A 13,509-nucleotide genomic window follows, 5' to 3' on the forward strand; every position below is an offset into this window, starting at 1 on the left:
TTGTAGTTGTTGGTGCAGCGGTGTCTCCTATTACATACAGAACCACGCTGGAGTTCAGTGAGCTCTTCAGAACCTCCCGTTCTTTCACTGATGTGTGGAGGAAAGGCAGACTGCAGGGCTAGGGGCTTAATTTTATACACCTGTGGCAAAGGGACTGAACAAAACACCTGAATACAATGCTGTGTATGTTTAGGAGGTGTGTCCCAATACTTAAGTTCAAATAGTCTATGATAGCTCTTTTTCGTTTTTCTGGTCTACAAGGTCTGAGTAGTGACACAATTTCATGTTGGGGTGTTAAACGTCGCCACGTTGCTCACAGTCTGTCTAATGGACACTATGTTGTCACTTCCTGCCATGTTGCAAGGCTTAGCAGACTTGTCTTGGGCAATACAAGTGTGTGGTTGTGGGTGGTTCACTCAGTGGACATTGGAAATGAGCCCGTGTCAACTTCCAAAAGGGATTGCATTTGACTTCTTCACAACTCTGATCAAGCGTCGCCAGAGGAGTGTCACCCAGTGGAGGGTGCCTTCTGTAAGTCCTAGAAATGGGGTAGTTCTTCAATACTTCATTCAATACTTTTGGGATCGCTAAAGATCAGTTCTAAATGCAATCAAATCCTCCCAGCAATAATCCAACACAGAGGCTGTTACTACAGCAAAGGGGTTAAAAACCTCCCTCTGCATCATACTAATACCTCCACCCTTTAGGCCAGGAGTGGGGAACAGGGGCACACCTGATTCAACTCACCTGCTGATTGCCAGGTTTAGTCGATGTGTCAACAAACTGTGCCGGACTCCGGCCCTCAGCTCCCCACCCCTGCCTTAGACCCTGTAGCCTACACTTCTTCACTTTTCTTTTTTTACAGAAGGGTAACCCCATAAAAACCCCATAGCCCTCTTAAATTTCCCTCCTCCACAGGTCAGTCAGCTTTTGTGTCCCGCTGCAAACACATGTAGTGTGTCCAAGAAATGCGGCCATTCTTTCTACACTTCATCATAATTAACATCAGTTGAGGCCCTAAAATAGAACCTGGTGGGACTCCACAAGATACGCTCAATCAAACTGTCCCACCAAATAGCTCACAATAGTTTCTGCATGAGAATTCATAACAGATTCATTAACCGAGGGTTCTGTTGGTTCATTTCCTTGATTTTAGGAGAAACATTTGGATGAGAAGCGTCTACAACTTTGCATTTGGACACATAGTGCACATAAAAAATGTATGAAAAGGACAGTTGGTCTCATGTTTCTAGGCTAATATAGATAAACCCTCCTCTCATTAAAGCTGATATTCTGCGCTTTGTTCTTTAGGCCAAACCAACAGCAACGCAAACAGAGACACAGTCTGATTATCTCTGCACGGCACTTTCGTTTTCCTTTCTGTGGAAAGTCCTTTCAGTCTGGCCAGAACCTGTTTGATTTGCTTATTTGGCTCGTGGGAGGGTTTCAGTGCTGGAGTCTAAAAGGAAGAGACGGTCTGCAGGGCTTCATTTTGAGCTCTCTCTGAACAGCCTGCTCTGCTCTGGGTCTTAACCTCGACTATCTGCTGGAGCTCAAGACAAACGGGATCTGAGTCTTAGCCAGAACACCACAGAGGTGAGCTTTGCATTTCGTTGCATGATCATACATCATAAATCAATGTGTTTTGATGAAGAGTGTTGGGTTGTGCGATTGCAGACTTTCACTTGCCTGCATATGCAAATGTAGCAGCTTTGATTTTAACCCCTTAACACTCCAAGGCGTGTCCCACGCTAGGGTGTATTACTTAGTAACTACATCTGTGCAAACTGGTGGAGCTATTCTCTGGTAATAGATGCTTTCTGCTCTCTGGCAGTCCATAGGCTTTTTAAGGGGTTAAACCAAGAATATGGACAGACTGTGTTTGCAGTGCAAACGTAGGTGTGTGTTTTCTGCAGGGGCAGGCCGGTGTAGAAGGACATACTGCCACAAAACACAAACGTAAAGGTTCTTGGAGATTTTAGAGCTAAAAACATGAACGTAAATGAATGCAGAACAAACCTGTCCTTTATGATTTGATGTGCATGCTCTGCACATGATCTCATTAATTATTAATAAGTACATATCAAAGAATTCTTGTACATATCAAAGAATGTCTACAATTTCTTTGTATATTCTGTATTTTGTGTATATTTTGTGTATATTTTGTATTTATTTAATATAATTTTTTATATAACTTTATTTTTAATATGTTTAGCATGTATACAGTTTGTCCTCCTGTAGAGCATCAACCTGAGCCTCACCACAAGCATTTCAATGCATACGTGTCCTGACATGTTGTGCAGATGACAAATAAACTTGAAACTTGAAACTATAAGTCATGCTATAAGAAAGGGCAACTGAATTACATGTTTTACATTTTCATAAATTCTTTGGTTCAAAATCTGCTTACTTTCCATGTGTGGAGATCGCTCCATCATGAAGCACTGATCTAATGTTTGGTTGTAGGCAATGACAGGAGAGGATGAGGGTGGTGATGGCGATGATGATGATGACAGTGATGAAGATGGTGAAGCGAAAGGCGAGAGGCCGGTTGCCAAGGATTGGCCCGCGGGAATCTAATCAATAGACAATTACACGTTCTCACTGCTCTGCAGAGCGTGGATTGGTTGAGCTGTGCTTCTTTGAGAAACGGCGCTGAGACAGCCCCGATTTTTGGAATGCTTTTCAAAAGACTTCCAAGGAAAACACTCACGTTCTCGTGAGCCTGACAGGACGTCACTGTCAGACCTGCAGCCATGCCTGCTACTAAAGACTGCTACTGCTACTATTGTACTACACGTAGTACAGAGAACTGGAAAGGCGAAAAGCCAGTGAGGTGGGCTTGTATATTCTCCTCAGACTCAGGATTTCTATATTTTTTCAGAACTTTCTGTAAACCTACGGGGCCCCGCTGGTGATATCCTGTATGAATTAAAAATGAAGTTGTGGCCACCACTTAGTAAGACATGGGAACAAGATAATTAAGTTGTGGCCATCATTTGATAAGGTGTGGGAACAAGTAGCCTTACTAAGTGGTGGCCTCGTCTTAATTTTATCATGTGAATTTGTGAATTTCCCCACTGCGGGACTAATAAAGGATTATCTTATGTGGGATGTCACCAGAGGGGCTCCGTGGTAATGTGGCCACTAACTAACAATATATATATATATATATATATATATATATATATATATATATATATATATCGTTAGTTAGTTACAAATGTGATGTTAAACATTTACTTGCAACTCTCTCTACACAGAAACACATATTTCAATATATATACTGTTATTTACTGTTTTTCGGGGAAAATAGACAAGCTTAAAGTGTTACTAGTAACACAATGGGGCAAGTACCCACACACACACACACACACACAAACACAAACACACACACATTTGTGCTCAAATACAATGTACTATGTATAAACAAATGAAAAGGCTGAAATCAGCCAGTGAGATGGGCTTGTGTATTCTCCACAGATGAATTCAGAATTGATTAAATTCAATATGATCCATAATGTAACTGAAAGACAATAATAAAACATTTGAATAAGGAAGTAAGAAGATGGATATATATACACACACATAAATGCCAAGCAAGTATATTGTTCTCTGAGGGTGATGCCCATATCCTTTGGCTGTCCATATATAGACACCCAAGGTATTTATGCACACCCCCCTCAGAGCAGAATATACCTGCCTCACATTTTTATCTAATACTGAAGCCATATGTACTATATATGTATATGTATAAACATCAGGGAAAATACACAAGCCTAATTTGTTACAATAAGTATTGTAACCATACCGGGGCCATTCTGTGTAGAAGGCTACCAACAGGCCAAAAAGAGCCAGTGGTGCGCATGCACAACGTACTACATGCTGTTGAATGTACTACAGAGGACCATGAATAGCTGTAAGTACCCAAAGAGATGGGCTTGTGTATTCTCCACAGATAAATGACCTGACTCAGAATGTATAAAAAGACCTGAAAAGATGATAAAGAGGAATTAGTAAACAATAAATATTAGCATTAAATATTACTTATAAACATTATTGTCATGAACTATCTATCTATCTATCTATCTATCTATCTATATATATATATATATATATATATATATATATATATATATATATATATATATATATATATATATATATATATATATATATAGAGAGAGAGAGAGAGAGAGAGAATAGTTTTAATACCAGTTCAGAATGCTTTAAACAAATCTAAACATCAGGGAAAATACACAAGCCTAATTTATTACAATAAGTTATTGTAACCATATCGGGGCCATTCTGTGTAGAAGGCTACCAAGAGGCCATATAGAGCCAGTGGTGCGCATGCAAGTATCCAAGGAGATGGGCTTCTGTATTCTCCACAGATAAATGACCTGAAAAGAGGATTAAGAGGAATTAGTAAACAATAAATATTAGCATTAAATATTAACTCTAAATATTATTGGCATGAACAATTCCTAACATATGTTAGAAATAGTTTATGCCAATAATATTTAGAGTTAATATTTAATGCTAATGTTTATAGTAAAGGTTTTAAAGCATCAATAATTATTAAATCATGATGTATATATATATATATATATATATATATATATATATATATATATATAGTTTTAATAATAAATTATAATGCTTTAAAACCTTTTCTCAAATCTAAAAATCAGGGAAAATACACAAGCCTAATTGGTTACAATGAGTATTGTAACCATACCGGGGCCATTCTGTGTAGAAGGCTACCAAGAGGCCAAATAGAGCCAGTGGTGCGCATGCAAGTACCCAAGGAGATGGGCTTGTGTATTCTCCACAGATAAATGACCTGAAAAGAGGATTAAGAGGAATTAGTAAACAATAAATATTAGCATTAAATATTAACTAAATATTATTGGCATTAACTATTTCTAACATATGTTACGGAAAAAAAGGTTTTAAAGCATTAATAATGATTAAATCATGATATATATATATATATATATATATATATATATATATATATATATATATATATATATATATATATATAGTTTTAATAATTAATTATAATGCTTTAAAACCTTTTCTCAAATCTTAATATCAGGGAAAATACACAAGCCTAATTTGTTACAATAAGTATTGTAACCATACCGGGGCCATTCTGTGTAGAAGGCTACCAACAGGCCAAAAAGAGCCAGTGGTGCGCATGCACAATGTACAATGTACTGTTAAATGTACTACAGAGGACCCTGAACAGCTCAAAGGACCCAAAGAGATGGGCTTGTGTATTCTCAACAGATATATGACCTAAAGAGGAATTTGTGAACAATAAATATTATTTGCATACTATGCATATTCATAGATGGTATGCAAAATTCTTTATATTTAAAAGTATATAAAATATAAAAATATTTTAAATACTTTTAGACATAAAGTATATAAACATACATGTTTTAATAATAATAGAATGTTATTCTAATAGATCTTTTCTAAAATGATACATATTTTTTTTCCACTATCAGGGAAAATACACAAGCCTTCTTTGTCACAAAGCAAAGGGCCAAAGCTGTTCAGATCAAAGTGTTCTCTATGTGTTTGTTTACATTCCTCTGTATTTATAATGTTTTTGAAGATGTGTGTGTGAAGTTGTTCAGTCACAGACTGTAATGTATATAATAATACATTTAATTCCAGTCTAACAGGCAATCAATGTAAACATTTAATAATGTAAATGTTACAATGAGAAACGATGAAAAATGAAATTGCACAACCTATTGGACATTCCCTTTTTGACTTGGTTAAGTGACTATGGAGCCATCAGACGTTAGCTAGTCTGATTATACACTGTAAAACAGGAGTGGACATTTTCATCTGTGGACAGTTTCTAGTTAGTTTCATAATTTAACATAATAATGTAAAATGTGCCGTAACCTTCGCACATGCACATTTTCCCCCCTAGTGTGTTACATTTAGCAAATAAGCAGTACTTATACATTAAAAGCTGCAGAGTTATATCTCTGTAGATGATCTGTTTAACTATTTAGAAAACATTAGAAAATCTGCAGACCGTAATTAGACCAGAAAATCAACAAACGTGTAATTTGACCAGGTTATGCCCAAATCCATGCAGAAAGTCCACCCGTTTTACAGTGCATGCTCAGAAAGAGGCTCATTTGAGCTAGCTGACGTTTGATGGGGTCACAAATAAAACCACTCCATTTACCCTTTTTCCCTTTATGTGTTGCTTTAGCTGATGTAGTTTAGTTGCTGTCTGTGGCTTTATGTGTTTGAAATCACTGTAAAATAAAATTTGGTGTGTACATATACATACGCCTGTGAAATGACTGATAATGAACAGTGCTAAAAGCCCTGAGCGACATTATGACATTATGTATCACAGCTTATTTGGGTACAGACGGATGTTCTTAAACTGAGGTACAAGATTACACACGGGATAACTCCTGACCCGACTCTGAACCCGACTCTGGAGTGCATCGCTGAACGCTGGTCATCTTCTGCCATATTTTTATTAGTCACTATGTTATATATGATATTAGCTCACCGCATCATGTAGAGACGCTTCAAAAATGGTGGGCCGACACAGATGGGAATGCTCGGGTCAGCTTATATAATTAGGCTCTCTATGATTTGTGAACATCTTTCCTCTAATGTGTTTATGACAGTTAATAAGGCTTAGAGAGCTTTGAAGCTAGGTCAGCCAGACACATGTCTGCAGCATGGCAGTGTGGGATTACCTTCACTCGTTCCTCATGCATGCAGGTAAACGGTGCACATTTAACTGCACAAATGGGACAAAAGACAGGTAAGACACTGTTTAAAGTTATTAAACTTATTAGATATTAAATTAGTGCTTTATGCAACATTCTGTATGGCACAGGATCCTAAGGTCCCTAATAGGGTCCTAAAATAATTTATATTATATGATATGACATGCAGCAGATATTGAATACATCTCGAGTCATTGATTAGTCTATTATGTAATCAAAATAAAATGTGCATTTAATGTTTACAAAATATCCATATTGCTAATACCTACTAAGGCTAAGCTAAGCTAAGTCCCTATGTGTCTTCTGATGTCTAACAGTACATTATTTGGTCTCCACTTTAGATATTCTGCTTCTTTTTCTGCTATAAACTAGTTATTACTGCTCACCCCTTACTAAACATCTGCCCTGCATCACTTATTCCCCGTAGTTTAGCTTGCTACCGTTAGCCTGCTACTTAGCCGCCTTCCACCTATTATCCGGCTACCTCCATTCTCCCTTCCTCCATCCTCTTCCCCGTCTCTGGTATGACTCCTCTGGTTCCAGTGCCAAAGCCCTCATACTCCCAGACCAGGGAGAACCTGGTAAAGGCTATCCCTCCTAAAATCATCTGCCTGCTGGCTTGCGGTGGGAGGGACTGCCGCTATGAGGGTCCAGCATGCTGGAGACAAAGCCAGCAGGCCATCAAGGGCGTCTTCTCCAGCTGGTGAGGCTCCAACCTTGCGCCATTAAGTCTCATTGTGTTGAACCTGCATCTTCTTTTAAAGTGTGGCTTAAATAAAGCAATAAACCTTTTTACTGTTTTCAAGGGTCACTTACGACATTGTTGCCATGGCACGGCCATCCACGAATCTCATTAAGAGATACAGCATGATAGAACAGTTTAAGAAGTGAGTGCTTCAAGTCATCGCCTGCTTGTTTAAGGAATTAATGCATGTCTGGGGCATGATTGCTCTCTTCATAGCTTTCTTTCAGTGAGAGCTAGGGGTAAATGCTCTGGGAAGGCAGTGAATAACCTGTAGATGTTTGTATATGTGTGTGTCTACAGGTTGAACATCAAATCCATCATTAACATGCAGCTCCCTGGTGAACATGCTCACTGCGGCCCTGATCTGGAGCCTGACAGTGGCTTCACGTATTCTCCGCAGGTCTTTATGGAGAATCAAAGTGAGTTTCATATATATCATCCACCATGTGGACAAAAGTATTGGGACACCTGCTCATTCATTGTTTCTTTTGGAGGTACATTGCTTTAAATTGGTCAGGATGTTGGATGATGACAACCCCTTATCATCTCCAACTCCCCAATCATTCAAAAATATTGGATGGCGCACCATCACCATCATTCCAGAGTGGCACAGATTTTCACTGCTCCACAGCTTAATGCTGGGGGATTTATACCCTTCTATAGCCCATGTCTGGCATTGTGTATCTGCTCCAGAGAGTCCTATTCTATTGGTAGTACTTCTCTACAGGGACTAGACAAGCTGTGTGTGTGTGCATTTGCATCTGTGCCAGCAGTAGGTGCAACTAAAAGTTGCTGAATGCATTCATTAGAATGGGGTGTCCACAAACATTTGGACATATAGTGTGTACATTATATATATTTGTTTTTACCTTAAATATATACTAAAACAACATACACTATATATGTATATATGTATATATATATATATATATATATATATTTTTTTTTTTTTATTTTTTTTTTTTTAATACATTTATTATACAATGAGATAAAGAAAGATAAAGATACTATGGATGCTTCTCCTTTTTAGTTTACTTCTACAACTTTGGCATGGCGGATTTTGGAGTCTCGTCTATGGTCGGGATGCTGGACGCAGTGAAGGTCTTGGCCTTCTCTGTGGAGGAAGGCAAAGTGGCTGTGCACTGTCATGCTGGACTAGGCCGAACAGGTTTGAGCCTTACTTGTATGAATGTATACAAAGAATCTATTAAGCTCTATTGCCTTGTTTAATAACACTGATTGCATAGAAATTTAGCAAATGGCATAAACCCTCCTATGTAATCCTGCAGGAGTGCTGATTGCATGCTATCTGATCTACATACTGAGAATCACTGCCAGTGAAGCTATTCACTATGTACGAATCAAGCGGCCCCGCTCCATTCAGACCCGCGCACAAATCAGCCTGGTGTTTGACTTCGCCAGACTTCTGGGCTCCCAGCTAGCACAGTATCCGTGCCTGAGCATGCGGCACGGAGCGCAATTCAGTCTGAGGCAGTATCTCCAGCGCCAGGCCCTGCTGTTGCATGGAGAAGAGGCCCGCTCCCTCGCTGACACGCCCAAAATCCTGCATCTTCTGTGCAGCCTGCTGACAGCCATTGCCCAGGGAACCCTCAGCCCTCCTGAAGTTCAGGTGCACCTAGAAAGGAAGGCGGCCGTTCTGGCTCTCCAGGGGGATGTGAGGGACACGCTGGTGCTCCACAGGTATCTGCCTGTACTGACAGAGGGGGAAGGCCCTGTATCTTCATGGGACGAGCCGTTTGGATTCCTAGAGCGAAAGAGAGCGGTCCTCCTGAACAAGCGCAGTTACAGCGAGTCGGACCTGAGCAAAATTACTCTGAGTAAGGTGAGATATCAACCAATCAGAACCTTCAAAACAAGAGATGTCATCAGTTCTAGTGTTGGGGGCCAGAGTCCAATATTAGCACAGCTACTAAACAACAGTTTACCAGTGAGGTGAATTATATCATTTGAGCAAGGATATCAAACTGCAGGAATTTGGGCCTCCAGTTATGTTTTTTTGCCTGATGATGTCATTAAAATACAAAGCTCTGTGCTGTAGAACAAGGTTAAATGACATTAAAGGGCCAATATGCAATTTTTTTCTTATTTTTATCCTCAGCTACTTTATGGCTGTACAGTATATTGACTGTAAATGATAGCAGTTGTTATAAATTCCATCTGAGCCTTTCTTCAGCCTTTCTTCATCCTTTAGAGATGAAAATATCCCAGCCAGCATATTCATGGAGCGTGGGCTAGGTGGGTTCCAGGTGGGTTTGTATATAATGCGTTTTTACTTGGACCCAGTTGGGCTTCCCAAATGGGATCCATTGTTATAACCCACCCTATTCTCACATGGGTCACATCTAGGCCCCATATGCAGTGTACAACCCAGATGGGGCCCATGTTTAACCCACCCTGGTCCCATCAAACATTCTGACTCTTATTTGGACTACTCATACAGGGCCCCACATGAAGTTAGCTAGGATGTTTTGATTGTGGCATTAAAATAATGAATGTACGATTGGCTGTATTGTAATGTACCACATTCGAAGAGCAGGCCAGGCTAATGGTGCAGCTTAAACAGTGTTTACATGGGCACGGGCCCTGTGGACACTCTATGAGGCTAATTGAGTCTCTTCTGTTTTCCAGAACATTGGATTCATACAGTGCTCCACATCATTTGTGGATGATGCTAAACTCATCAGTCATTTCAGAGATCAGAGGTCAACGACTCCTGCCACCGACATCATGACAAAGGAGTCAAATTCTTCAACAGACAGATACACGCCTGTTGCACCATCCAGCCCTCGCGTGTGTGACACCAGAGCTGCTAAGCGGCCAAAGTTCACAATGAAGAAAGCTCAACCGTTTCCAAAGTTCAGCTCCACCATAGAGGTGAGCTTAAATTTACCCCCTAAAGTGCGGTTCCAGCTATGAGCCAACTACACTGGCATTCCCTGACCAGTAGGCCAAACTGGCTGCTGAAAAAATATGCACCAAGTGAAAGACCGGCTCGTTTCTCAATTCTTAGACTCATAAAGATGGTCTTACTTTATATGCTTTGAACAAACACTCTACTGAACCCCATTTTATTTATTTATTTGTTTATTTTTCATTTCAAAGCTTTGCAAAAATCATGAATCAGGGAAAGTGGCATTATCATCAAAAGCAGTTGCTGAAGCAATGGCACAACAAGACCCACCGGGAGACAGAATACTGCAGAGGGCTGCACTGTTACAGGTCTGTGTTCTGGTGTAAACACTGTGCTGGTTTATAGTAGAAGGCGGTGTGAGTAAGATCTACTGAAAGGTTTGAAGAGGTCACCTTTGCAGTGTTCATTCTGTGTCTCGTTCCATAGGATGAACTAAATCTCAGTGCGTACGGATGGGCCACGCTGACCATGGAGACGGACCCCAAAGTTCTGTGTACTCTGATGTGGGTCTGGCTAGAAAAACTAAAGGTCAGGAATGGAATGGATGAGGGTGGGAACACATCAGTACACAAATATTCACTTCTATGTTTGCAGACAGGCAAACAAAAAAATTACTCCAGATCTCCACTCCAGATACACTATATGGACAAAAGTATTGGGACACCTGCATATATATATATATTTTTTTTCTGAAATTAAGGATATTAATAAGAGTTTATCCTGCTTGTGTTGGAGTAACTGTCTCTACTGTCCAGGGAAGAGGTCTTCTGCTAGATTTTGGTGGGGCATTGCTGTGAGGATTAGATGTTAGTGTGTTAGTGAGGTCAGGATATTGGGTGATCACCACCCCAACTCATCTCATCATTCCACAGCTCAATATATGGGGGGTGGGGGGCTCTAGACACATGCTCATTCACTGTGTCTTCTAAAATCAAGGGCTTTAAAAAAGAGTGTATCCTGCTTTTGTTGGAGTAACTTTCTACTAGATTTTGGAGCATTGCTGTGAAGATTTGATTGCATTCAGTGAGGTCTAGATGATCACCACCCCACCTCATCATCCCCAACTCCCCAGCTCATTCCAAAAGTACTGGCTGGAGCACCACCACCATCATTCCAGAGAGCACAGTTCTACTCACAGCTCAATACTGGGGGGCTTTATGCCCTTTTACATTATACCTGGGGGGGCTCTAGACCATGCTTGGCATTAGGCATGGGTCTAATACTTCATGCTTATGTGCTCCAGAGAGTCCTATTTTATTGCCAGTACCTTTCTACATGTACTAGACAAGCTGTGTGTGTGTGTGTGTGTGTGCATATAAACTAGAGCTGTGTGTGTTTACAGGAGCCCATCCTGAGTGCGGAGGACATAGATAAGCTGTGTACGAACACGCCGGGTCAAAATCCCCTCAAAACGCTGCACAAGGTGAGAACATGGCCTGTACCCCCCACTGTACAACACTCTTAACACAGCATCTACCTCTAGTTCTCATTAAATGTAAAGCTGATGGGGACAGTGTGGCCCAAATGACCAACTGAGTCGCCATATAGCAGAACTAAGCTTCTTCGCTGTGTGTGTGTGTGTATGTGTGTGTGTGTATGTGCTCCTCAAAATGTCTTTCAGTCTCAGCGCAGCACTCTGTGTTGTTTACTAAGCTGTGTGGGTCAGGTGACGGTACACTGTCCACAGACCGGAAATGCCATCCTGCAGCGGCTAATACGAGCACTGACCAGGGTAGGAATCTATCTGGGCACCATAGGGGTGTGTGTTAGTGTCTCTCTCTCTGTGTGTGTGTGTGTAAGTTCCCCTAATTCTGCATGTGTGGAATGGCCATGCTTGTGTGAGTGTGTGTGTGTGTGTGTGTGTGTGTGTGTGTGTTATATGGTATCTAAATAGTTATGCATTGTGTGTGATATTTGATTGAATAAGGATGCTGTACAAATTAAAATGTGGCTTGACTGTTTGTTTTCCTATGTGACAGCGCCCCCCAGAGGAGATAGCATGCTCTGGCACCTTGCTGAAGTTGTTCAGCGCTACTGTGAGAGAGCTGCAGTGCATCCGTTCAGCCACAGGGAGTCCCACAATCCAGACAAGCTCTTAACAAAGCTCTGATTTAATAAAGAAATCTGTTTGAAAAGTGAGTTCAGTTGTTTATTGATTATTGATTATTTAGGAGTGAAATCAGCTGTTATGTTTTTTTCTGTACACCCAAATGGAGATTAATATATTTTTATAAGGTAAAATTTGTATTAATTACAATCCAAATCTGTTAAGCAGCTCAGTATACACATTGGACCCCATTAAAAGGTACAACATATGGACAAAAGTATTGGGACACCTGTTCATTCATTGTGGGTTTTAAAAAAGAGTTAATCCTGCTTTTGTTGGGGAGATTTTCTACTAGATTTTGGAGCATTGCTGTGAGGATTTGATTGCATTCAGTGATGGTCTGGATGATCACCACCGTACCTCATTATCCCCAACTCCCCAGCTCCTCCCAAAAGTACTGGATGGAGCACCACCACCATCATTCTAGAGAACACAGTTTTACTCACAGCTCAATGCTGGGGGGCTTTATACCCTTCTACATAATGCTTGGCATTAGATATGGTGCCAGCAGATTCATGTGTCTTCTCTACAGGAACTAGACAAGCTGTTTGATGCTTGTCTAGTCCCTGTAGAGAAGACATTCATCAAAAGGGGTGTCCACAAACATTTGGACACACAGTGTATAAGGTTATATATCAATTAAAACTTGTTTTAAAATAAAAAACATGTAATTAATAGCAATGTCATTGTCTAATGAGGAAATCGTTTGACCCCCCCACCCCCCTCACCCCACCCCACATTTATTACTCCTTCAAATCTATAGAATTAGACTCAGGAGCAGAACATCAGCTGCAGATGATCAGAACATGGTTGGAGAGGATTATTCTGGAGGAGTCTGGAGTCTTATTTAACCCTCAGACGTTTAGTCTGGTCTGATCTTGATTGATGGTTGAAGTGAGGGGTGAAGAAGATCACCATCATGGTCAGATCCAAAAAG

The 13,509-nt window shown here is 40.4% G+C and overlaps 1 protein-coding gene and 1 long non-coding RNA gene across 2 annotated transcripts; both read left to right on the forward strand.

Moving 5' to 3' along the window:
• Positions 1-1,218: 1,218 nt before the first annotated feature.
• On the forward strand, positions 1,219-6,326 carry LOC140575417 (uncharacterized). The gene is made up of 2 exons (XR_011980812.1): positions 1,219-1,596; positions 2,467-6,326. It is a non-coding gene; the product is annotated as an uncharacterized lncRNA (long non-coding RNA).
• Positions 6,327-7,312: 986 nt separating this feature from the next.
• LOC140575279 (protein tyrosine phosphatase domain-containing protein 1) lies at positions 7,313-12,564 on the forward strand. The gene is made up of 11 exons (XM_072695528.1): positions 7,313-7,491; positions 7,595-7,675; positions 7,834-7,952; positions 8,564-8,701; positions 8,823-9,376; positions 10,183-10,428; positions 10,657-10,773; positions 10,892-10,993; positions 11,808-11,888; positions 12,087-12,197; positions 12,445-12,564. Exons 1-11 carry the CDS (start codon positions 7,313-7,315, stop codon positions 12,562-12,564), a joined length of 1,848 nt encoding a protein of 615 aa, XP_072551629.1.
• Positions 12,565-13,509: the final 945 nt, after the last annotated feature.

This window comes from Salminus brasiliensis, chromosome 13 (assembly GCF_030463535.1).
Source record: "Salminus brasiliensis chromosome 13, fSalBra1.hap2, whole genome shotgun sequence".
Classification (NCBI taxonomy): Eukaryota; Metazoa; Chordata; class Actinopteri; order Characiformes; family Bryconidae; genus Salminus; species Salminus brasiliensis.

Excerpts from the sequence above, each read along its gene's own strand:
- LOC140575279 (XM_072695528.1), top strand. The coding sequence starts at position 7,313 with ATGACTCCTCTGGTTCCAGTGCCAAAGCCCTCATACTCCCAGACCAGG. Across the intron at positions 7,676-7,833 it reads ATGATAGAACAGTTTAAGAA|GTTGAACATCAAATCCATCA; the intron begins GTGAGTGCTTCA and ends GTGTGTCTACAG. Across the intron at positions 10,994-11,807 it reads TCTGGCTAGAAAAACTAAAG|GAGCCCATCCTGAGTGCGGA; the intron begins GTCAGGAATGGA and ends GTGTGTTTACAG.